The sequence below is a fragment of the Numida meleagris genome, chromosome 14 (genome assembly GCF_002078875.1).
Source record: "Numida meleagris isolate 19003 breed g44 Domestic line chromosome 14, NumMel1.0, whole genome shotgun sequence".
Lineage (NCBI taxonomy): Eukaryota > Metazoa > Chordata > Aves > Galliformes > Numididae > Numida > Numida meleagris.
In genome coordinates this window covers 2,934,728-2,957,942 of record NC_034422.1, presented here as the reverse complement: position 1 = coordinate 2,957,942, position 23,215 = coordinate 2,934,728, and the positions used below count along the sequence as shown (strand labels likewise).

General features: G+C 36.6%; 1 protein-coding gene across 7 annotated transcripts in view; it reads left to right on the top strand.

The window, feature by feature from the left end:
* The window catches only part of SFSWAP (splicing factor SWAP homolog), a 39,415-nt gene extending 16,666 nt beyond the window's left edge, over nucleotides 1-22,749 (top strand). For 4 of the 7 annotated variants that reach the window (XM_021412344.1, XM_021412343.1, XM_021412349.1 and 1 more), the window contains 8 exons: nucleotides 821-1,054; nucleotides 2,167-2,357; nucleotides 12,081-12,355; nucleotides 17,876-18,031; nucleotides 19,331-19,456; nucleotides 20,755-20,925; nucleotides 21,694-21,766; nucleotides 22,334-22,749. In XM_021412344.1, the coding sequence (XP_021268019.1) occupies nucleotides 821-1,054; nucleotides 2,167-2,357; nucleotides 12,081-12,355; nucleotides 17,876-18,031; nucleotides 19,331-19,456; nucleotides 20,755-20,925; nucleotides 21,694-21,766; nucleotides 22,334-22,399 (1,292 nt within the window). In that variant the 3' untranslated portion in view covers nucleotides 22,400-22,749. The remainder of the gene's footprint in view (nucleotides 1-820; nucleotides 1,055-2,166; nucleotides 2,358-12,080; nucleotides 12,356-17,875; nucleotides 18,032-19,330; nucleotides 19,457-20,754; nucleotides 20,926-21,693; nucleotides 21,767-22,333) is intronic. The other 3 variants (XM_021412347.1, XM_021412346.1, XM_021412345.1) reach the window with 2 other exon arrangements.

The following is a 23,215-nucleotide window of genomic DNA, read 5'->3' as shown; positions in this document are numbered from 1 at the left end:
AGAATTTCAGCATGCAGAAAGTATTTTCATTAAAAGCATCAGAAAGAAACAATCAATTTGCTTGTTTTCATATTTTTTTATCAGACTGTGAGGTATTTAGTGTCTGACAGAATAAATTGTTTTGTTTCAATTTTGTTCAAAGTTGAAAGCTTTCATCAGCGTTCGCAATAGAATCTTATTTTTGTAATTTAAGACTTGACAGTTATAAGCTCTGTGTGAAAAAGAAGTTATTCCTTCTGAATAAAAGCAATGGTCTTATGAAACCGTGTGTGGAGGAAGTGCACTCGGCTTATTACTTTGTTAATCAGCACGTTGGATGTTAGTCATACTGGAAAAAAGATCCTTTTCGGTCCAAGTGGACTGTTCCTCTTGCATTCATAGCAGCAGAGGGATAACGTGGAAGGATCTCTTGACAGACAGTCAGCTAACACACTGTTATTATTGTGTGAGAAGACACAAATAATTTTGTGTGGGAGACCCTTAACTGATTTTGAATAAATGCAGAAACATTTTAACAACCATCTAATATGGTTGTGTCTAGAAAATGGTTTGTATCTGAAATACGAAGATTTTTAACTTGAGACTAAACATTACAGGGCAAATGAAGTTTCCAAAATTTCTTCAAAGAAAAAAATTGGTTCTGTTGTCCGATCCTCCAGAATAAAATCACAGTGTAAGGATTAACCAAGCTTGGGGATTTTTTTGTTTTGGTTTCTTTCATGGTGTAGGCTACAGGTGTTATGGATGGGTAAGTCAAGAAATTCAACCAGCTTTCCACTGTAGTCTAAAGATGTGTAAAATCTAACCCATTCATTCACAGCATCATTTGCTCCAATAAGCTTTGCAATCAAGGCCAAAGAAAACGACCTTCTTCCTTTGGAGAAAAACCGTGTCAAATTAGATGATGACAGTGATGAGGAGGAAGAAGAGGGCAAGGAAGGCCAGGAGAATGCTAATAGTGCTTCAAACAATACTCCAGCTGTTACCACTCCTTGTGTTGCTGCTGAAGAGAAAAAACCTCAACTTACACAAGAGGAGCTGGAAGCTAAACAAGGTATCTCATGTTACATTGAAAACAAAATGACAGATTGAGTCCTTCGTAAAGCATAGCATTTTGGGTGTTTTCAGTCATTGCTGTGTCATGTTAGTAGGGATCGGGTTCTTTTCCCGCAGTTCCTTGTTTATTTTTTAATATGGAATTTTCATTGGTTGCTCAGCTAAAACTGACAGTGTAATATATTGTCACTGAATGCTTCGACCTAACGTGTGATCTTTCTGCTATTTATTTTATTCACAACCTTGGAATAAAACACTAAACTTCTAGTTTCCAGTTTGTATTAACACAGCCCAGGAAAAGACATGTCTATTTCTCATTTTCTTCGCAGAACAATGAAATGCTTCCAGCTATTTTTCAATAATGTAGCATGGCCATATACATTAATATCACCTTGCTGATGTTTTGTTACTGTTACAATGAAGTGCCATTAAGTCTTTGCATGGGTTTTTCTGTTACTGTATTTGTGTATGTAAGGGCACAAAGGTAGGCTGTGTGAATTTGAATGAAATGGTCTTTTAAAGGAATCATCCCCCAGGCAATTGCACAGTAGAGATTGTTTAATAAAGTAGAGATGCCGTCGGTGTTTATCAGCTTAAAAACTTAATATTGCTCTTAGAACTATAAGTATGCCAAAGGAATTTAATTTTTTCTTTTTCAAAATGTACTTTTTTTCACTCCTAAGTAGTAGTTTCTTTCTATACAGAGTATGCTGTAGTGGTACATGTCTAAAGAAAACAGGAAATATTTTCTGTGGTAATATTTACGCTGCTACTGTTCTAGACAGCTTTCATAAATACTGAGTAAAGCACAAGCATCCTGCATTTTCAGGATCAGATTTTCATGTCAGTCTCTTTAAGCTTAAAGATTTTTACTTAGCTGGTAATGTTTCTTGTTAGGGAATTGACATTATCTATAAATTATAATGGTTAGAATTTCATAACTTCAAGCTGTGTCCTTACTAGTCCTTTGAATGGATGTACTAGAAAGATTAGAGTATACAGCTGGGGGGGCTGTTTAGTTAGTCTGTTTGTTTTTGTTTCTGTGTTTCTTTGATGGAAACTTTAGTTGCACATGTGGTTTACTCTAAACTTAATGTTTGTCTCTCTTAGCAAAGCAGAAACTTGAGGATAGACTAGCAGCTGCAGCAAGAGAGAAGCTTGCACAGGCCTCCAAGGAATCAAAGGAAAAGCAGCTACAAGCAGAACGCAAAAGGAAAGCTGCACTTTTCTTGCAGACCCTGAAAAATCCTCTGGCAGAGGCAGAAACGGAGAAGGTTGAAGAGAATTCCTTCAGTGTCGAGGTAAGAAGGAGATAAATTTCTCTTTACCATAAAGCTAGCAGAAGACTTACTTGTAGGATGTTAATCTGACAGTATTTTATCAGGTTGACTGAAGAGATGGAAGATTTTTCCAAAAGGAGAGAAAGTTGTATTTTAAATACTGTTAATCTTTTTCAGTTATCTTAGATGTTTCTTATGTGTCAGTTAAGTACTGGTAGAGAAATATGATGCAAAATTCAGAGTTCGGTTTGCCAGTTAGAGAAAGCAAAATAAGCTTGCAAAATTAACTCTGCAGTAGTGGCCCGTGAATTTGAATATTTCCCTTTCAAATTTGTTATGGTATGTATTTTAATATTTGCTTATTTAATGTGTATTTTGTTGTGAGTAGACATATTCAAGACTTTAAAATAGTTCTCAAGCAGTTGAGCTTACTTTTCTCTTATTCTGTTGGGTTTGTCGATTGTTTTTTTAATTTAGCTGATATAAAACTGAGATTAAAAGGTAGGGAATTGATTCATACAATTTAAGGCTTCTGTCTTGAGACAATAAATATGTAGATGGGAAAAATATAGACTATATAATGATTGCCACTCATTATGTTAGTTGAGTGTTTCACGTAAGTGCTTTAAAAGGTTAGAATGCTAAGATGTTTTCCTCTGAGGCTAAATTTTAGTGAAAGACTTAAGAGATTTACTATTATTATTATTGTTATTAGGTTTAAAAAATAAAACAATTTATGAATAATGGTGCAAAATTCAAATATGTTTTTATACATTACTCTCTGGGCAGATTGTCAATAAAGAGTCAAAACAAGAAATTCAGATTGAAGTGATTGAGCTCACAAAGTTAGCTCAACATTGGTTCGAATGGTTATTTTCATATTGTTTTAAAAAGTGATAATCTGCAAGAAAAAATCTCGAAGTACAAGCTACTGAAAAATTCAGATTACAAATTTGTGTTCTGTAATAACAAAGACAAAGCTGGAATTAAGGTTTCAGCTTTTTCTGTGGTAATTTTTGTTTATTGTACTTCAGTCATGTTCAACTCTCTAATAACAGTGAAATATATGTTGTCGTCTTACTCCAGTGGACTGTTAACTTTAACAATATATTCATAATTTTGATTTGCATCTTCAAGATCAATATAAAGAAATCAAGGGAGATGATGTTTCCAGAATTAATCATTTCCAGCTTGTTGAAATCTGGAAGGGATAAGAAGCGTACAAATACTGTATTCTTCATTTCCTTCCTTTGGTTGTAGATACTGGTTTCTAGGAATACTTTTCTGCAAGTTTTATTCTTGAAATATAAAACCAAAGTCTAAAAACTTGGATAGATCAAAGCCACTGATCTGCTTTTTTCCTGTTAATGAATGGAAATTGCCATTCACGATAACTAAGAATTAATATATTTCACATAAACCCTTTCTGATTTCAGTAAAATAACTACATTTTTAAAAGCCTAAATAGGGGATTTACATTTATTATGTAGGGAAATCCTTCTATTATTGATTGTTCATACATCATAGCTCTGTCCTGAAGCTTTTCTCTCCATCTGCAGGTTTTGGCAGCAGAGCTGTATTTTCAATCCAAGCATCTCGTTCCCACGTGCATTGTATATTTTCCATTTAAGTTCTTCATTGCTTAACTTCATCCTTTCCATGAAGGAGAAGAAGCTAGTTTCCTTCTTTTTTGTTCTTTCTTTTTTCTTTCCCACTTATTCCAGCTATTACAGTGAGCCACTCTTTCTTTCTGCCATTGCTTGTCCTAGTTTACAGAGTGATAACTGTACTTCCAGGAGTGTCACCCTTCTTTTTCTTTCAGCCTGAGCGCTGTTTTACCATAACACGTTCCAATCCATTGTGATCTCATGCAAGCCTCCCAAAAGATGTGGCAGTGCATTTTCTGAACCTGCATGATCACGTCCAGCAAGTCCAGACAACCTCTTTTCTTAATGGAAAAAAAAAATCACGTCAAAACCAATTTTCAGTGAAGTAAGCTTAGACTTAGGGCTTTACTGCAGCAGCTGTCAACGCCTGTGTGGAAAGAAGTAGGAATGAGATGTGGTGTAGACTGTGTAGTTACCTGTAACTCAACATAAATTGGGTCTGAAGTTTATGCAGTTTCAGGGTATTGTTATGGGATCCTACGCTAGCCAGAAAGAGACTTCTGTGTTTATCTGTATGTGCTGCAGTTAGACCTACCGTGCACATTGCAAACACAAATATTGTTGGGAACTGGAGCCTCCGTTTTCTGGTTTTGGAACTGTGTCACTCCTAAAACGGCCAGCGAGGAATTCTTGATTGCACTGATCAAGAAAAACTTTATCTTTGGATACCGATTGAAAATTTCAGATAATAATTGTGACAGACTGGAACATGAATGAATGATGTGGCTTTCAATCATTTCCTTTCCCGCAGAAAGAATTCCAGTACCTAACAAATAATTCATTGGCCAGTTCTTGATTTTTTTTCCAAATAAATCATGAATTACCCTTCAAAAAACTTTGAGGAGAAGAGATATATAAAAGAGAAATACATGTATTTTCGGTGAACCATATCAGCACGAAGTGGCAGATTTGTGAATTGAATGTGGTCACATGCTGAAAGAAATCCTGTTTGGGGTTCTCATTGCTAATGCTAATGAATTTTCCCTGTGTCTGGCACACATTCAGTGCATTTTTCCAGTTACTTGTCGAAGTGTGAACGCAAAGAGACTACGCCAGTGCAAAATTCTTGAGGCTTTCAGTCTGTTCTTCTTAAGAGAATTTTTCAAGGACGTAGACGTTTCTAAGCTAAGATTCTTTTGTCATTTTTCTTTAAGAGAATGCTTGAAAAAAATCAATAATTTTTCAGTAACATTTGTGTCTTTTTCAGAAGAGCAGATGAGTGTCCCCACTCGCATCTGAAATTTCTCAAGTTCTAAGTTGAACTTATTAGAAAACAGGTCAATTTTCCAACAAAAACCTCACTCTAATTCCACTTCTCAGCAAGCTTACTTGCTAAAAATGTCTGTTTTTCTTCTGCCGCGTGTGTACAGTTTCAGAGAAGGCATTTCTTTTTCTTGGAGATGAAGTCCAGTATATCTCAGCATTTTAAAGCAACCAGTTTCACTGCTTCTTACCAGTAGAAAAGGTTGGGAAATTATTTGTCTGTAAATGGGCTTATTTAGAATTTCAAATATGTATTTAACTGTTACTGATGTAACCTTCCTTTTTGAAATAAAATTGACTGCTGTATTGGGAATGCCAGTACCATCTCACTGAGCAGTCATCTGCTATACTCAGTTCTCAGAATCCGGTAAGCTGCATCATGATGTCCACATCAATTCATAAATGAACATGTAGAACAGTTTTTTGTGTGGGTTTTTTTAATGCTTTTTCATTCACGTTTCAGAAAGATGCATTTAAGAACACTGATGGTAAAGGTATTCTCCAATAACAAAAAGTAACTACAGTAGTTGTAATCAAGGAAATAAATACATGCAATCAGTAGAAAGGGAGATGTAAAATTAGTTTTGCAGTTTGGTCGGTCAAACTAAAAGAGATGTAATAAGATGAAAATGTAAGTATTTTAGTCTACCAAAAATGCCACGTATTTCATCTCCCTTTCTTGGGTAGGAGCAACCAACGTGGATCTGGGAAACAAAGGTTGATATGCAGTGATCGTAGGGTTAATGTGGTACAATGATTTTTGTGGCTTAAAATCTGTCTCAAGGAATTGAATAAGTGGCTGAGAAATACAATAAGGCATGAAAATGGGTTGAGAATTTTCATGGGAGATGCATAATTCCCATGAGATTGCCCTTGCCAAAATACTGCATGAAAACTAGTTATGCTATTTATGTGTATACTCAGCATAGAGTGATGCTGAAAACCTGTTTATCACACTGTAGAAATGCATTAAACGAGCAAAGCTTTTTTTGACCTCTGTCAGATTTTCCTGATACCTAACTTTTCTTAAAAGATTTGCTGATACTGGGTATATGTTGCATCTTTGAAAACAATTGATTGCACTAACTGCATGTAAAGAGTAGTCGATGCCATAGAATATAGTGCTTGGAAGCTTTTTGGCTTCAGATGGATCACGAAACAGATCCACTTTTTCCCCTAGCTGAATTCTTTGTTTTGTATCGTTTCCTGCTTTCCCTTAAAGTGAAATCAAGCAAGAGGAGCAGAAAGCTAATAATTGAGCTTGAGCAGCGAAGCAGCACAGCTTTTCAGAAACGAATCCTCACTGCTCTTGGCAGCATTACAACAGAACAGTCAGGGTATAGCCTAGTCCTTCCTCGGAACAGTGCTTGTAAAACGTGGCACTAACTCGGTTTCCCAAGCTGATCAGCTTCCAGTAACACTGCAGCAAGTGAAGTCTGCCTTTTTTTTGTAGACATGAGTAGCAGTAACTGGATAGCCTCTCCCTTTCTGTGTTTGTGTATGTGATCAGTACGTGCTTTCGTAGCAAGAAAATCGTGCTGAGACATCTGGGGGGTTTGTCAGTAAAGAGAAATTGCAGTCAGTCAGACACAAATGCAGAGGTACATTCTTCGTCAAAGAAGAAGGTCGTAAGCAACCATTAGAGTCAGTTAAGAGAGAAGGCATCTCCCAGAATCTACTGGTGCAACAGGCAAAGCAGGACAGAGGTGGCAAAAATAGAAGGGGACAGTGCTGGTGGCTGGCTGGGCAGGGCTTTGTGTGCTCCCTGCAGCACAGTGTGTTTGATGTCTTCAGAGCAGCTACGAGGTGCCCTGACAGGTGTTCTGCGTGTGTAGGACAGTGTAATTTTTGTATACAAGGCATGATCTACCTAATAACACGTATGATGGTTATCGACCAGTGAGTATTCTGCACATCTCTGGTGTTTTATCTTGTCAGAAATGCTTTATGGGTGATAAGTACTTTCATCTGTACGTAAAAGACAGTTGGCTGTATTCAAACTGTTACCTGTATAAACCCTAACATCCAGTCTAAACAAGGGGAAAAAATCAGCTATCATAGTGCTGCAAAAACAAGCAAGCACGTAATTTGATTGGCTTGTCCCTAATGTCATCTGCTATTGTGTCTCTGAATATGAAGATTCTGTAGAACAAAGCAGTACTTAACTTGTTTTGGATCTTTCATCTTTTCTCTTTTGAAGACCTGGTTTTTGCGTCTTTCTCGGATGGATTGTCCTTACTTTTGTCCTGTATATAACAGTGTTCTTTTTTTTGCATGTGTGGAGGCTGGTCTGTTTACGAGTGACACAGAAGTTTGTAGTACAGGTTTAAAAACAAGGTGCTGTTCAAGTTTTTCCAAGCTTAACAGGGTTCTTAAGAACTGTAGCTCATGTACATCCTTCACATTTTCTGCTGTAGTTGATCCTGCTTTACTAGCAATAGACAGTAGGTATTGCTGTATGCTTCCCTAGAATAATAATTTGTAACATAATATTGTTTGCATGTAATTTTTTTTTTTAAAAAAAACTAGTTTGTGACCAAAATGTAACTGCATAATGAGTACCATGTGCTAAGTATTCAAAGGAACAAAAAAGCTTTCAAATGTTTTAGGGTCATCCATTTCTTACTTTATGTTCTGTTCAGAATATTTGTGTCGTTGTCTTCTGTTTAGCATTGAATGATTGGGGAGGTTGTTAGCTAGTTTGTTTGGAAATTTTCTTTGTCTTACTTTTTCAGAAGGCTGCATACTGATGTGGCATTTGGAGCGTAAGTGGTGGATATCATGCTGGCATTTTGAACTTTGTTTTTTTTATTGCAAGAACCCTACCATTAAAAAAAATCTACATGAGAGTTGTAATTCTTTACACTGTAATTACTTTAACAAATATTTTATGGAAAAAGTTGAATATCAGGAACTGTGATCTAAAGAATTTAGATATGTGGGGGAGTTGAGAATGTTCCATGCCTTGAATTTTATCCTTCATATTACTCAGGGTAAAAAGGCATACTGCTCCATGTAACTAGCACAGATTCTCAGCCACGATTTTTTTTTTGCAGTGGTCTTTCAGAACTGAAAATGCAAAGTTCTGTTTTCAAAGAAATTCTCATGGTCAGTGCAGTGTTAATTGCTGTACATCCATGCAGCAGCTGAACAGAGATGAAACAGTTGGGTCTTTGAGTATCTAGTATTTAATTTGTTCTATAGGAACAAGTGTTTTTATCACTCTTTTAATTGCTTTGGGGTAATTTGTTTTATTTAGGATAGGACTAATGAAATCTTCTTAAGGTAATAACTCTACTCTCTTTGGTGCACAGCAATAGTACATTTTCATTGCTGGTAGACAGTTACTTATTAGTTCTCTGTCAGGAAATATTTCAGTGTAGGCTTTGGGGAACCTGCAGTAAAAAAGGTTCAGTGGTAGAGAAGTGTGTGAAGCGATGTCACATTGCAATAAAACAAAAGAATTGCTGATGAACTCTTTGCGGTTGTAACACGCTTCACTCTTTCCAACTTCGATCTAATACAGATTCAAATTAATGCAAAATTCAGCTGCTCAGAATAGAAAAAATATTATCCAACTGTAGAAGTGTTAGTTAAGTTATAAGTAGTGCTCTTTACCAGTTAATTTAATTGCACCAGGAACAGTGCCAATGTTTTGTTCTGCTGTGATAAGCACCTTTTTGGTTCACTTCAAATGTTGGCTTTGAGTATTGATTAGGTAATGTAACCCCTGAAAAACTGTGTGTCCTGGTCTTATGAATACTGCAAATAAGTAAGTGTCTTGTAATGACCTGGTGTTCTGGTTTTGTTCTCGCATAGCTGTAAAGCCTTCCTGACAGAAAGCTCTTTCCTAACCCATTGCTGCTAAAGATGAGTTGTTCACTCGTCTTTGTTTTCCAAAGAAGTATGTTTGAAATGTTTCTAACAGGGAGTGTTTATTTTAGGAAGCTTTCTTTTAGAAGAATGTCCCTCAGTGATCCAAATACAATACTAAAGAGGAACTCTAATAGTCTAATGCTGTAGTATTTAATTAGGGCTGGAAAAATGGGCTGTTATCCTAGATGGACAAAGAAGTGTGGTTCAGTGAATGCTTCCTGAAAATTTGTAATCTCATTTCCTAGCAGAGCTCTCAAATTTAAATCTCTTTTCCCTTGAGATGCATCATAAAACTTGTCAGGTAACCAGCTTGTTGCCTCACTTCCTGAAATTGTGCTCTGCTGACCTGCAGGTTTGCACAGTCTGATCAGTAACGGGATTTTTGCCTTTTGAAAATGCTTAGTAATCTCCCAATATCTGCACTGGCTTTGGGTCTGATTTGTTTATTTGCTTCACTCTTACTTCCAATTTCTTGCATCTGTTACCTTAGTTTGCACAAATCAGCTTTCCCTTGTAAAAGCACAAGTCACTGACGGCATATTCCATTTGCCAGACACAAGGCAGTTCTGTTTTCTTTCGAAGATTTATTCTGAAGCAGTATTTATACACATGGAAATTTTTGTGTGTGTCCTGGCAACTTGCTGGCACTAAGTTATTTCACAGAGCTCTGCCTCCAGGTCTGTTTCAAGCCCCTTTGTTGATGATTTTTGTCTTGAAGGCAAACAGAGCTGCAGCTGAGGGACTCAGCTCGTTTGTTGGCAGCTGATCTTGCTCCTGGGACCTGACGACTGACTTCTGAGCACCTGGTCCCAGCAGTGCTGCCTCAGTTTGGCTGATACGTGGTTTCTCTCTCTGTGTTAGCTGTAGTCTTGCACTTTGGACCTACATGTTCGCTTAGGGGTTCTTTCAGTTATTTCAGTATGGTTTCTGCTGGAGCTTTCCAAACAGGGTTCATTAGTAACTTGGAACAGTTGTATGTGATCCGGCTGAGAGGAGTGGTGAGTGTCCTGAAAGACAAGGAGAGACCTCAGTTTTGGCATCCAGTGCTTTTGTTGACTATGTAGGGATGCTTAGTACTTGGGGGTTCTTCATTCTGATTGCTGAGAAAATCTCTGAGTGTAAGCTAAAAGTACCTGTGTTGTTCAGTTATTAACTTCCTTTTTGGTAGTGGTATAATAGCTAATGTTTCATGCAGCCAAATAAACTTGGGCACTGAAAAATGTTGTTTTTTCTTCCCTCTCTTGTTTTCCTCTTAACTCTACTTTGCCTACAGCTATTTTGTTTCAGGCTATTAGAATTATCTACTTCAAGGCAAAATGGTCTATTACATATTCAGCAATGTTCAAAGAGAAGACTGAGGTGCGATATAAAGACATGAATAACATTGTGAAGGAACAAAAGTAGGCTGCAGTAGTCTCTTAGGAAACCCTTGAGTTTGGAAATGAGGGTGTCTGGAATTGCACGTGGATTGTGAAGTTAGTGAAATTGGAAATAGGCCACCAGTAAACCAGTCACTCCAGTGATCATGACTGAAAACATTTACAGTCCTTGAAGCAAACCACTTTAAAGCTGCTTTATTGCTGTTTTTGTAAATATTGTGATAACAGTTACCAGTTAAAGCTCAGAAAAGAGTCATTGCTCTAATGTAAAGGAAAACCGAATTTCTGATTATTCAAATGTACTCAATTATTGCCTTGACATATTCACAGTAGGAGAGGGGTAAAGAGAGAGGAAAAGATCACCTGCTTCTAATTTGGTTATTTTGGCTTTTAATGTATTAGTTTCCATTCTGATCACGGTAAGCGTTCTTGTATCAAACAGTGAAAGTGTCAGATCAGGTGGAGCAGAAATTATGATGGGGAAACTGTTTTTTCCAGTTGCCTTGAAATGGCAGCTGAGGGAATGACAGACTTTGAAATGAGGAGCGTATCGACAGTGCCTGACATGAATTGTTCTACACAAGGTGTTGAGCAGAATTCTCTTGGGTATGAGCAGATAATTTGAAAACTTCTTGGAGTGTGGTAGGTTTTGCTTAATTGACTTAATTGTAGTCAGAATTACTGACTGACTAAACATGAGTTGAGCAAGGACCTGCTCCATCACTAGGATTAATAACTTTTGTCTTTATTCCAGCCCTTTACATGCAGGAAAACTTATTTCATAAAGTACAGAAATAACTTGTGTCAGCAGTATTTCATTTTGCTGTTTTCCTTGAGGTTCTAATCAAAATAGCAGAGCTCAGGGAAGAAACTGACTTTAAAATTTGATATTGAGTATCAGTAGATCCTGATTGTATTCTCAAATGTATCCCTTTATAAGTAAAGAGACAAATGGATGAAAAGCTATCTGATAGTACCCATTTTTTAGAATACATTTCTTCTAAAAATTAAAGATGAAAACTTCAGGACCGTGTCCTAGTGAAGGTGACAGCCTTAGCATGTGTATCACTACTTGCATATATAACTGTGAGGGATTGTATAGCCCTCCATTAAATACTGTTAGATCTGTGTTCTTGAAGATGTGAGCCTTACTTACACACACTTTACTTAATGCTAATGCACTGCGGATTTAAAGCAGTCGTGGGAGGTTAAATTGTTATTGATTTAACAACTGTTTTCTTAGGATGGTTGTATTTCTCAGACTTTTGCGAGTCAAAAAATGTAAGAATATTGTTAGTTACTGTCTTCCTTGCTGTTGTTCTTGTTATCCTGCTTTTCTACTATATAAATATATATTAGCAAGGCTGCCAAGTGGGGTATCTTAAGTTTCTTTGCTGGAAGTGTGTATTTATGTGTCATGTGCAGGAGTAGATGTAGCACTCTATTAGTATTAAGGATTGGAGACGCTTATGCATTGTCTACATGTGTATATGACTTTAAGATTTGTATGCAGCTTTGAGATCTGAACACTGTTGTTCTTTGTTTACCTTTAATTTCAGAGTGTCAGTAGTATACCATGTCCTGCGACTGCAGTCAGAACTTTACCTACCTTGGAAGTTAGCAGAACTTCTGCAGCAGAAAGGCCTTCAAGCAAAAGTAGAGATCCTCCTCGGGATGAAGAGAAAGAAAAAAAGAGAAAAAAACACAAGAAAAGATCTCGATCGAGGTCTCGATCACCTTTCAAGTATCATTCATCATCTAAGACCAGATCTAGATCACATTCAAAAGCAAAGCACTCACTTCCCACTGCCTATAGGACTGTCAGGCATTCAAGGTGGGTTTGGAAATCAACCATGTTCTTTAGAGTTGTGTGGCTAATATTGAAAATGTTTTTGCACTTCTTTAATTATATAAGCATTTTTGTACCCATTAGACGAGATATGGTCACTCTGAAGACAGTGAGTAAATATGAACTGTGGAAAATCTCTGAAAAATTTTTTTTAATGAAATAATCAGTGATTTCTAACTAAGTGCAAAATTTTCATCAGTAAATTTCACTCTGGTCTGTGAAATACTTGGTGATACCGTGTAGGAGTCTGATTATAACAGGAAGTGGAATTTGTGCCTGTTGCTGGAGTACACTAACAATATGTTCCAGCTGAAACCAGGACACAATATTAAAGTAAGAAATAAGGAAAGAGAACCAGGTAGTTGAACAGCAAAGTTCAGAAGGAAAGCAAGCAATTGGGTAGCATATAAAAAGGTGTGATGGATGAATGACTGGAGAGATGTAGCAGGCATCCAAGAACGGTGAAAACAGAGTTGATGAGGGAAACCGTAGGTGAGCGTAGCCCAGTGCAGTTAACTATGTATTTGATTATTAATGAGAGTAAATACGTTATGTTAATTATCTAGCTATAAGCTAATACATATTATGTTATATTAATGTTGTTAATTGCATCTAAGACATTTGGGTCTCAAAGCCTTTAAAGTTTGCTGTATGTAAACTTTGTCTTGTCTTAAAGCCAGGCCACATAGCAGTCACTGTGGTCGGTCAGAAAGGCATATTATTGGGGTTGTAGTTTCTGGATCATGCAACAGAATATCTAAACAGTATTTCAGTAACTTGTAGTTCAAATGAATTGTGCCTATAAATACTACCTTAGCTGTGTATGTGTCTAATGCAGAATTATTTATTATCTTTGTGGACATGCCTGTGGCTTAAATGCTTCTTCCTCAGAAACAGATGGCCCAGTTATTTCTCAGTTCCTTTCTAGCCCTTGATGGTGATGTGACAGCTCTTCTCGTCATATATTTTCCCTGTACTTTTGTTGCTGTTGTTTATTTAACAAAGTGTCTAACTATGCTAATATGAGTAAGTGTTAATGCTTTACAACATGTTACTTTATACTAGGTTTTTTTAGGTTGAATGTGATACTTCACTGAAGACATCTCTGTTATTCAGAGATGAAAGAAATTAAATGAACATAACTTGGGCTTAAACAATCAGTCTGATGCACTGCTTATTTGACTAACTGGAAGTCACAGTACTCTGTGTGTTATTAGCTGCATTCTAAAATAATCTGGTACCATTCCTTTTTTGTATATAACCAATGTGTAAATGGAATGGTGCTCAATTAAACTTTCCTTGTTTATGAAGTGAATACGAGTCTTTTCAGAATTAAGGCTATCTAGAGGAGAAGTCTCATCAGGTGAATCACACTTTTTTTTGACTCCCTGTCAGGCTGTATCTTCACACAGAGATCCAGCATCTCTTAATCCAAGCTGTTTTGTATTTTTATCCATGATTTTGTTTATCAGTGGTAACAACAAGGATAGAATTAGTAATGTGATAGTGATGATTTAAAACAAAAATAAAATTCTTTTCTATTACATTGAAAAAGAATAATCTGAGAAGGTCCTTATCAGTACTTTCGTATGCTGCTCAGTGAAGCTAATCCTTGGGTGCAATGTTAAATATGCCTTCTGGCACAAATTAATTAATAAATACGTAATAGTCCTAACATAATGAATCAACACAACACCTAATTAAATCCGGATGGATTTTTCCTATGTCTCTGTTGAATGATACACCTGAGAAGTCCAGTGGTTTTGCTGGCTGGCTGAATTTTCAGAACTGCACCAATTCTTGCACTGAGAACATTTTGCACATCATAAAACTTCAGTCAAGATAGTGCTGAACAGGAAAGGACTCCCATTCATCCTATTTTCTGATCTGAGTGTGCCAGTTCAAACAAAGACCTCTGGAGGGTCTCCCATTCAGAAACCTATCGTTTCTGGGAACTTAAGGCAGTGTCATCAGTGTTGGTCACCTGTTCACTTTGAGATTTCTGCAGGCCGTATGAGAAACTTTTAGCCAAGAGATCTGTTAGAAAGCAAAATTTTACCTTACTAACTGCAGCATATCGCAAGAATGTAACTTAACTTCTGCTTGAGGTCCTGTAATTAACACAGAATACCTTCTTCTTGGATCTTAGTATGGTGACTCTATTGGTTTACTTTAATGGAAATGTATTATATTATAACATGTATTGATAGAGTGAATCCTCAGCTAGTAGGCAAGTTCCAGAACTGCAAATAAGATGTATAGAGATATGTTTAAGATAGGAAATATTTTTGTTGTTGATTCGTTTTGCCTAAGATAGGATGAGGGGGAGAGAGTTAGAATGATGACTGGAAAAACTGGAGAAAGATAATTGAGTCATTGTGCACACCAAAAAGAGAGGTGTAGAACATTCTTCTTCAGTCTCTGGGGTTTGGACAGTAAGTAATGGATGTAAATTGATAGAAGAGAGACTGGAAAGCTTTTTATAGTTTCTCAGTGGTTAATACAGCTTGTAAAAGCTTCATCATGGGAAATTTCTGCATTAAGAGTGATGGTTTGGAGAGTATTAGAGTCTCATTTCTTGAGGTTTTTCCTAGCCCTGTGTTTCTAATTGGGTCCTTGAAAAATTATCCACACAGTCTGACATTGTACAAGAAATGATTGTGATAGTTAGCCAAGCTTTGCTGAAAGTGCTTACTAAACTTTAACATAAACAGTATATTTCCAGAATTAAAGCTCTTGCTCCAGAAAGTAGAAAGGTGTTAAAATAATCAAGTAATCAAGAGTAGGAGGCTGATTCATAACCCACCGAGACACTAAAGTGTTTTGTCTCTCAAATGTTTAGGTAAAAATAATGCCTTGTTGTAGTAATTTCCCCAGAAGAGGCAAATGTTGGTGCCTAGCTAGAAGATACAATTTTTATTTCTTTTTATATTCAGATATTTAGTGTAGAAAACTATTTCCATTTGTTGCCTTGTGCACGTTAGTTGCCAAGTTACTGCCTGAACCAATGGTTGAGCACCATGTGAGAAAGTGTGGCTAACCCAGGGGGCTCAGGTGCAAACAATGCACCTGAATGACTGGAAGGAGAGTCCACCCCCCTCACTCATTTAAGGTTAGCAGCTGAGGGAGCAGCACCTCTTTAGAGATGGCACTCCTCTTGAACCATCGCCACTTGCTGGAAGGGTTCAGCTAACTTTTGTCATCTACTGCTCTGTAGTGCTTATGTCCCAGTAGAAGGTACTGCTATCGCCCCATGCCTTGTCTCATTCAAAACATGGTACCTTTCACGTCTTTTCCATCGTTAGTTTTCCTAGTGCTTGATGCAGACAGAACAGTATTCTTTCCAAGTTCCTGAAACACGGGAGGTTACGACTTACTATTAAAGAGTAGTTTTGTAAAGTGTCGTAATTCCCCGGGATAATGCTGGGGATTATTTACAAAGGTTACTGTGTTCATCTTTTATTAATTGTATGGCACCTGAAGGATAGTCTTCATTGTCTGGATATTGATGCTAAATATACAGAACTTATTTAGACAGTAGTGAATGGTGAACTCTAAATTGTAACAGTGTCCACTGAACGTGTGCTCAGTGTTTGGGAACAGTCTTAAAAGCCCTGGATTCTGCGAGGTTTCCATGCAGACATTAGACAAGATTCTCTTAAAAAACACTTTGAGTGGTTACTATTTAATCATATACATTTTTTCAAAAAATAAGATTAAAAATCAACATTACTTAGTAGGTTATTGTAACAAGTTAATATGGAATAAGATATAGGAAGTGAAGTTAAACATAACTTTAAAGTAACTTTTGTTGCTGTATTTGTTCAAGTGATGTTCAGCATTCTTTTCAAACTTCAGTTTGGGGTTGTGTATCTTATTTTTTTTATTTTTCGTCAGAATTAGTTTTGTGTTTGGAAACTGTGAAGATAAACATTGCAATCTACTGCTCTATACATTCTATGTCACTTGCTTATCATTTGGTTTGGCGTTGTTAGAGGCCTAAAGACTGTGCTTCATTTTAAAATAATCTTTGATGGTAAGATACAATTTTTGTATGATTTTAGTTTTTTAAAAGTTTCCTAATGCATCTTCAGTAGTATTAAGGTTGTCAGAATGGGTTCAAATAGCATCAAGTTGATTGGAAGCATGTCTTGGATATTCATTTTTCCGGGTAGCACAACCAAACCTGTTTTACAGAAACGAGTTGAAAAGATTGTAGCTGTGTAAGAAACCCAGATATATTGCTTTTATTGTCATGTGATACACTACAGCAATTTGTCTATATAAATGTATGTTATTTTCCAGACCAAAATTTGATATCAAAGTTAGTCCCATAAAGCTCCTGGGATGGTACGGCTTTAATTAAACAAAAGTCATGGAAAGAGTAAACCATGTACGACTGTAAGGTATTTTAGTTGGCTTACTTTGGAGATGTTAGTTCCAAATAGATAAATAGTTTTTACAAATAAGTAATTAATAGCCAAAATGAGGCATACCTATTAAATCTTTATTGGCAAACAGTTTTTGGTACCTTCTGGTTATCTGTAGTAAATGCTCCGTGGTATCCTTCTTCTAATCAAATTGAAAGGCACCATAAAAAGTTAATGTGAATTCTGTCTGATAGTGTGAATTGTCAGTTGCTGAAGTTTTAAGTATGCTGTTTTATCTGGAAAGTTTGATTTCGCAACTGGACAGTAAGCATAAGGAATGACTGTTTGTCCACATCTGTTTTCTATCAGTAGATCTCTATAGCATGTGTCTAAGTTAATGATGTATTTCTATGTGTGAGTGTGGTTTATATGAAAGGAGGAGATAGATAAATGTTCTTTACATATTGAGTGATGTAGTAATTTGGTTAGTTGAAATTTAAAGTTTATTTTGAACTAGAGTAGAGATGGAAATCTAAACCTCTGTCAAATATTGATCCTATTTCTTTATACTGTCTTTATACTGTATGTGTGAGAGAGAGACTGACTTTTTGCCTCAGTTGCAGAAAAGTGCGACTTGGGAGTAACTGCTCTTTGTTCCAAACCAATTCTCTTACTGTTGAGGCAGTATCAGTTCACTTAGTTTTAATTCTTACGTTGTAATGAGACATGCCAAGCTTTGTAATCCTTTGAACTTGTGAGATGCTTCTTAACACAAGTTCTATTGACTTTAAAGGAACGGAGTGTCTTGAAATAATAGTGTAATGAAAGTAATAATTGTTATATCACAGTAACGCTGTTAAGCTGTTTTTAATTGCTTGAAACTAATGGCCAAAGTTCTTAAGGTTTAGCGATTGGAAGAATGTTGTAAAACCAAAACCATCGCATCCAATTCATAAAAATGAAGCTAATGCATTTTTCTTTCTGATTGTTTGGACTTTTTTTAGGCTGGTCCATATAGGCATGTTTCACTAAGGTTCAGCTTTTGGTTAAGGGACTGAGCCTTTTCAGGATTCTAGGTAATACCAAAACTAGCACATTTTATTCTGAATGTGAAGTGTGTGCCTCCGTATCACAGACTCACAGCATCCACAGGGACACTGAGCATGGAACCGAGTCTGAGCAGCTCATCAATGGCAGCAGCAACAGAGCGGGAAAGTTATCAGGCAGCTTCGACAACGAAAAGATTTGACTGCTGGCGCTCTTTTGAGGGAAATCCTGGTAAAATGTCAAGGTGTCTGACTGACCCAAACTTTATGATCTGTTGGTTTTTTTTCCTTTTTTAATCCTTCTGAAAGGCCTGGTAAAGATCAGATTTCTAAGGGACTAAGCAGTTAATTTGCAACACTTAACTGCCATTGTGATTATTTATTCATTTTCAATTGATCGGTTCTGTTGTAGGAATAAGAGAAATGGCTCGGGAACCTGTGTATATATGCTAAATATACAGTCTTAAGTCTTCAGAAGATCAGTGATTTCACAAATTGCTTCTCTTTTGGTCACCGCAAGAGAATGAAAGAAAATGAATGCTTGGTATTCATGGAATGATGTACCTATAGTAAATAGATAAGAAAAGCTCAAAAGCAAACAAATTATTAGAAGTATATAGGTTAGGTGGGAACAAAATTAACCGCAACTACAAAGAATTTGGGGTAGATCTTGGATGTGGTGCTTTTTCTTTCTTTTTTTCAAGCTGGAACCTTATCTTGTCCCTTTCTCAACCTTATCTCCTTCTCCCTTCCATCCTTTAGACTTTAGTCATTCAATTTATTTGGTTATAAAAACAAAAACTCACTTTTTTTCATATCCACTTAATTACAGATCATAGAAAAAAAAATTACGCTGTTAAGTTGATCTCTGATCTTAACTGGGCATGCTTTCTTTATTTTCATCTTGGTCTTTTTCTAGGAAAAATACTTTAAGTTAAAGTGCTAGTGCCAAACAATGCCAGTCATGGGTAGTTGGCCACTTGCACAGGTGAAAATATTGGCTATGTTAGGTTTATTCTGCAGCAGCGGGGATAAAATTTCCTGGACTTGTCAGTGTTGGAGATCCACTGAAAACAAAAACTTGCATTTATCTCTATGATGCAGCAGTTCTGAAAACATACCATTAATCTGAGGAGACAAGGTCAGGCCTGACAGTTCTAGGCTTCAAGCCAAATTGGACTTCTGTGTACCAGCATTAGTAAACTCTGTTGCCCCATAGGTGTCTGCACTGAAGAGAAACATTCCCACCTACTAATACAAACATTGATGTTAGCGCACAATACTGGAAAAAAAATTGTTCTTTTTGCCCACTGTTGAGATTGAAAAGCAGTGGATAACTACATCCTAAATGTGTGGGGTGGGTAAGAAATTCTTAGGCAGCTGACAAGTCTTGGAGAATAAATACCCCATGTTGGTATAAAATAGAAATATGAATGGTGATACCTTTGCTTTTGGTGACAGCACAATTCCACTGAAATAAAAATAACAGTACAAAAAACATAAGTAACAAAAAGCAAACTTTTGGATATTTTTTTCCTGCTTAGGTCACGATCAAGGTCACCTAGGAGGAGAGCTCACACACCTGAAAGGCGGAGAGAGGAAAGGAGTGTTCCAACAGCTTATCGCATTAGTAATAGTCCTGGAAATAGTAGGAAACGTGCACGATCCAAGTAAGTACGTCCAGTCCAAGTGAAAGTTATGTTCAGGTATCACAAGATACTTTAAATGTTGCCTGAAGTATTGTAGAGTCCCTACGTAAAACTCAAGTGTTTTTGCTATGGGGCTCTGTTTTAATGGACAAATAGATCTGTGGAGGAAAAACAAAAACCAAACACTAGTTCCTCTTTGCCTGATCTTGATTATGTTTGAACACTAAATGTACAACCAAATTAGCAAGCATTAATACACTGTCTACTGGCTGTGAAAGTTGAGATTTATTTGGAGTTTCAAGTCATCTTTGGCTCCACACAGAGGTCATGTAATATGTTATTCCTACTGGTATTTGAGAGTTGAGTGGCCACTCGTATCTGCACAAATAAGGGGAGAATCCAGTTTAGAAGACAGTGTGCTTTACATTCAACAAATGTACAACAAAAGGCTTGAAATGTTTTGTCTCTAAATTCAACATGCAAACAAGTGAAATTTTCTTATTCATTTATATGTACAGCTAATGTGTATACAAAACACAGCACCTTAAGTTTACTGAACAGAGCATACAGAATTTTTCTCCTCATCCATGAAGATTTAGTCTTTGAGCTGTTTTTCTGTCTCTTGTGGAGTAGGAAACTGATCACTTTCCCCTGTATGATTTTTAAAATATTTGTATTGTTTCATAAGATAGTTTTCCATCTTTTGACAGCCTTCAATTAATTGATTTGTAGTATGTATGAATGAGAACTTCATCGGTGTAATTGAACTGATTCTGTTTTTCATATTCATCAACTTGAGATAATTTTAAAAAGCAAGCAAACAAACTGTGGATTTGCGTTTTAGATCTTTTTCTTATCTATATTTCCATGGTTTGTTCATCTATGGGCTAAGAAAATATAGGGAAATATAAATTCTTCTGTTCCTCATTATATTCCAGGTATCTGATGTTGTTTGGAAAGGAACTTACCTCTAGCAAAGTTATTCTGCAGATTTTCAATTAAAGACTTCTCATTGTTATCCTTTAGGATATCAAATACTGTCCATAATTCCCCTGTACCTGAGAAGTAGCGTTCCACATGGGCTCTTCAGGTACTAGCAATTGCTTATCACAATTGGTTAAAAAGAGCTGCTGATACAGCCAGGGAAGTGCAATATTGGAGTTAGAAGTATGGTACTGAGGTACAACTGTAATGCTTGCTCAGTGCATCTACTCCATGGAAGAGGACGACATAATCCTCTAAAGTGTGAAAAGTGCCTTCCACTGAGCTAGTTTAATGCTGCTGTAGATACCCTTCAATGGAATGTTTTCTCCTCACAGAAGTCCCCATGAAAAGAAGAAGAAGAGGCGATCTAGATCACGTACTAAGTCCAGAGCTAGGTCTCCTTCACCAGCTGTGTCACCAGGCAAACCATCCACACACAAAAATTCTGTGCATTCAAATAGTGTCTCTCCTGTGGAGAGCAGGGAATCTAGCCAGGAACGCTCCAGGTAATACGCTTTCTTACAGTAATACTGTTGTGCTGACGACTCTTGACTATGAATGTGTCTTTAGACATAACTTGGATGGGAAGAAGCTCTGTGTGCAAATATGTGTGAATGCTTACTAAAAGTAGAAGACACTGGGAGAGCAACGCTGTGTACATCAGTCTAATGATGACACTATTGTCTGCTGGAGTTTTCATGTAATCCAGGATCAGATTTCAAAACCTGGAAAACATGCAATGCTTTCTATGCTACACTTGCTACTTTAAATTTGTACAGGGATTTTCTGTTTAATCTGTTAAAGAAGTTTTCATGTTACATTCGAGATGAAATAGGATCATTTAAGTGCGGTAAACAGAAGGTTCTGCTTCTTGTTCAAGTATACATCTTGACATACTCCTACAATAACAGTTGTGTGGAATATTCCACAGTGTAATTCTGAGTTAATAATTCTCACTAAACAGGATAACTCTTCAGAGGAAAATTTTAATAGAGCGGTTTGAATTTCAGTGTTTCTGAGAGCTTCACAGTTAGGTTATTTCTTTAGAGTGCTCTGTGGTCCTGTTGATAATCCCTAGCCTGTTCAGATTTCTTTTAATCAGTTGTGCAGGAGTTATTCTTCTGACCATGACTTACCCTGCTTTCTGGTTGAATGGCAGAATTTTTGACTAATGCGTGAGATACTTGTGCAGTGATGCTCCTAATTGTGATGGTGAGTGAAATGCATTTTGAAAAAATATGCTATAGAATTCTAATTCTGATTATACTTCGCAGGGGAGTTTCTCAGGAAAAAGATGGCCAAATCTCTTCAGCGATCGTGTCTTCAGTGCAGAGTAAAATCACTCAGGTACAAATAAATTTAAAGCGTGTTGCTTAATTATGTGTGTCCATCATAGGAAAGTCGTAATACTTTGAGAATTGCTGTTGGGTTCACAATAGTCTTAATGTTTCTTTCACTGCCAGATAGGAAAATAACGCTGCTATGTAAATTTTTAGCTCAGCTTTACAGAAAGTTCTCTGTTAAAGAATTGTTAGCACTTTCATCTTAATGAGCTCTCATGCTCTTTCTTCACCTTGATTGGTTAGTAGCTTTATCTATTTATTACAGTTTTGAGGAAGATAAAGTTTCTTTCCATTTCAGTTGAGATGGTTTCTGTGTTTTGTTGTTCGAATTACTTAAGCAGAGCACTTTGTAGCATTGTAGTGAAAACAAATTTAGGAAAACAGTTGCTGTGATGGGAACATTCTTGAAATTATTTCAGTTCTTTAGCCTGGAGACTGTTAATACCTGATGATCATGAATTTCAGTATTTTATGTGATCGGAGCTCTGTCCTGCAGTTTTTTTCGATCACATGCTTTAGCTTTGTTCAAAGCCCAAGCAAGTCTGATCATTTCTTTTCTTGTGTTCAACAGGATCTTATGGCCAAAGTGAGAGCAATGCTTGCAGCTTCCAAAAACATACAAACTAGTGCCTCCTGAGACCTGTTGAACTGACCGTCAAGAAATTATGTAAAAGAACAACATTAAAACTGCCTCATCTCAAATGTACAGCTGAGCTTAGCTCACTTGGTTCGCAACTCTCTTCTCTAATATTACCAGAACTTGAGGAGCTAAAACCTATCTTTCTGTACAGAACTGTCTCCTTGAAATTTCATTAAATTTTTTCAGGCAGAATATCTTTGGGAAGTTTTTGGTTTTTGTAAATTGATTTTTTGACTAATTCTTCAGTAACATTTTATGATCAGCAGTCTGTATGTGTATATTTGTAAATACTACGTTTCTGTGATGAAAGTATTACACAATAATAAAGAACAAAACATCTTTCATTAGCTCCAGAGTTTTTGTAGAGTCCTTAACTGTTTGAGGTTGACTTCTGTTACAGATTTATTTTCTTTAAATCTTTCTGCTTTTTGAGATAACTGTCTAGCTTCCTTAGGATAAAAAATAATTTTCATCTGCCTTCAAGCACAGGATAATCTAAGAATGTTTGTTTCTTTGGATGTTAGTAGTGGATGGTTTCTGAACATGGGGACATAATCTACTATCTATTATTTAGAGTGGTCTATGAGTCTTCACTTGAGGTGCCCATTTCTTATCAGTTGTAAGGCACCAGGGGTCTTTATACACATACTGTTGGCTCTGCTGTTTAAACTGAAAGGTCCATTCAGTTCCTAGCCATCTGCTTTTGATGATGGTAATAGATATTGAGAAGAACGGTTTAAGAAACAAGATAACTGCTTTGACCATAAATGGTTATTGCTGTGATTGGGGTTTCCATTGAGGCAGGCAGAATGA